We start from the raw sequence: 1,262 nt of genomic DNA, 5'->3' as shown, positions 1-1,262 counted from the left end.
GAAGTAGGATGGCACAGTAGTAAGCTAAAAGAAGTGGCAAGACACTTAGCCCCTCTGTGCCTCGGTTGCTCTCCTGCTGAGAGTAAAAGACAACCTCAGGGTGTCGTTATAAAGTTAATAAGTATTAAGTACTGAGAATAGTACCTGGCATCTTGTTGTTAGAGGCTGTCCAAGACATTTCTGACTCATAGAGACCAATGAATAACAAAACAAAACAAAACACTGTCCAGTCCGGCACCATCATCACAACGGCTGTTCTGCCTGACTCCATGTTACAGCTACGGCGTCAAGGCCTCTCACTGAGGGGCTTTCTCTTTAACCTTCTACTTTACCAAGCATGGTGTCCTGTCCCAAGGACAGGCCCCTCCCGATAACACAGCCAAAGTACCGAAGACAGAGTCTCCCCAGCCTTACTTCTAGGGGCGTTCAGGCTACGCTTCTTCCCAGAAGTGCAGTCCTTTCAATAATCGTCACCCACTCCATAGTTCAAATGCATCCGTTCTCCTGTGGTCTTCCTTACTCGCTGACCTTGTCCTGCGTGCCAGGCACTGTTCTAGGCTCTGGGAATACAACAAGGAGTGCAGCAGACTCCCTGCTCTGAACTGCGATTACGGACAGGGGAGAGACATAGTTGTATTTACGCTGGTAAAACACCAGGTGGGTGGATTCAGAGAGCCGGGGAGGAAGTAGAAGTACCCAGGAGTGGAGATGCAGCTCAGTGCTGCACTCTTCCTTCCAAGAAAGAACAGAGACTTGATGTTGAGGTCAAGGGACTGCAGGGGAGATGACAGGTTTGGCGAGCATTTGGAAGGACATTGTAGATGATTGCATCTGCGTGTTGAAGGGGGAGGGATGCTGAAAAAGAGAACTGGGTTTCGATCTTACCTTAGATGAGTTTCAAAAATTCAGCCTCTGCTTCTCGCCCAGTTTCCTAGATCGCAATTTCCATTTCACGTGCCACCTGCGCATGCGTGTGTGTCTCTGTGTGTGTGTCTCATTGCAGAAGAGAGAAGGAGCCGAAGTCAGGTGCCCTGACCAGGACCCCTCCGACTCGATTCCCACCTCAGGTACAGCCGCTCAGGTGGAATCATTTTTAAACTCTGTTGAAGCCTGACGTCATCAAAGTAAGAGCTATTTTACTATGCAGGGACTTTTCTCACCACCTGAAATGCTCCTGAGAGGTTTTATAAGGACAATGACGTTGTATGTATACTTGTAAATTCATGCCTGTGTCTGTGTTGTTCTGTAACTGAAATATGATA

General features: G+C 48.2%; 1 protein-coding gene across 1 annotated transcript in view; it reads left to right on the top strand.

Annotated features, from left to right (window-relative positions):
- The window catches only part of LOC101655063 (phospholipase B1, membrane-associated-like), a 170,554-nt gene that overhangs the window by 85,167 nt on the left and 84,125 nt on the right, over nt 1-1,262 (top strand). Inside the window, exon 8 of the mRNA XM_013006835.2 lies at nt 1,004-1,067. Within this exon, the coding sequence (XP_012862289.2) occupies nt 1,004-1,067 (64 nt within the window). The remainder of the gene's footprint in view (nt 1-1,003; nt 1,068-1,262) is intronic.

Source organism: Echinops telfairi, unplaced genomic scaffold (assembly GCF_000313985.2).
Source record: "Echinops telfairi isolate 266 unplaced genomic scaffold, ASM31398v2 ScPeMD7_10;HRSCAF=50, whole genome shotgun sequence".
NCBI lineage: Eukaryota > Metazoa > Chordata > Mammalia > Afrosoricida > Tenrecidae > Echinops > Echinops telfairi.
Note: the sequence above shows the minus strand (reverse complement) of the source record. Positions and strands in the feature narration are given on the sequence as shown.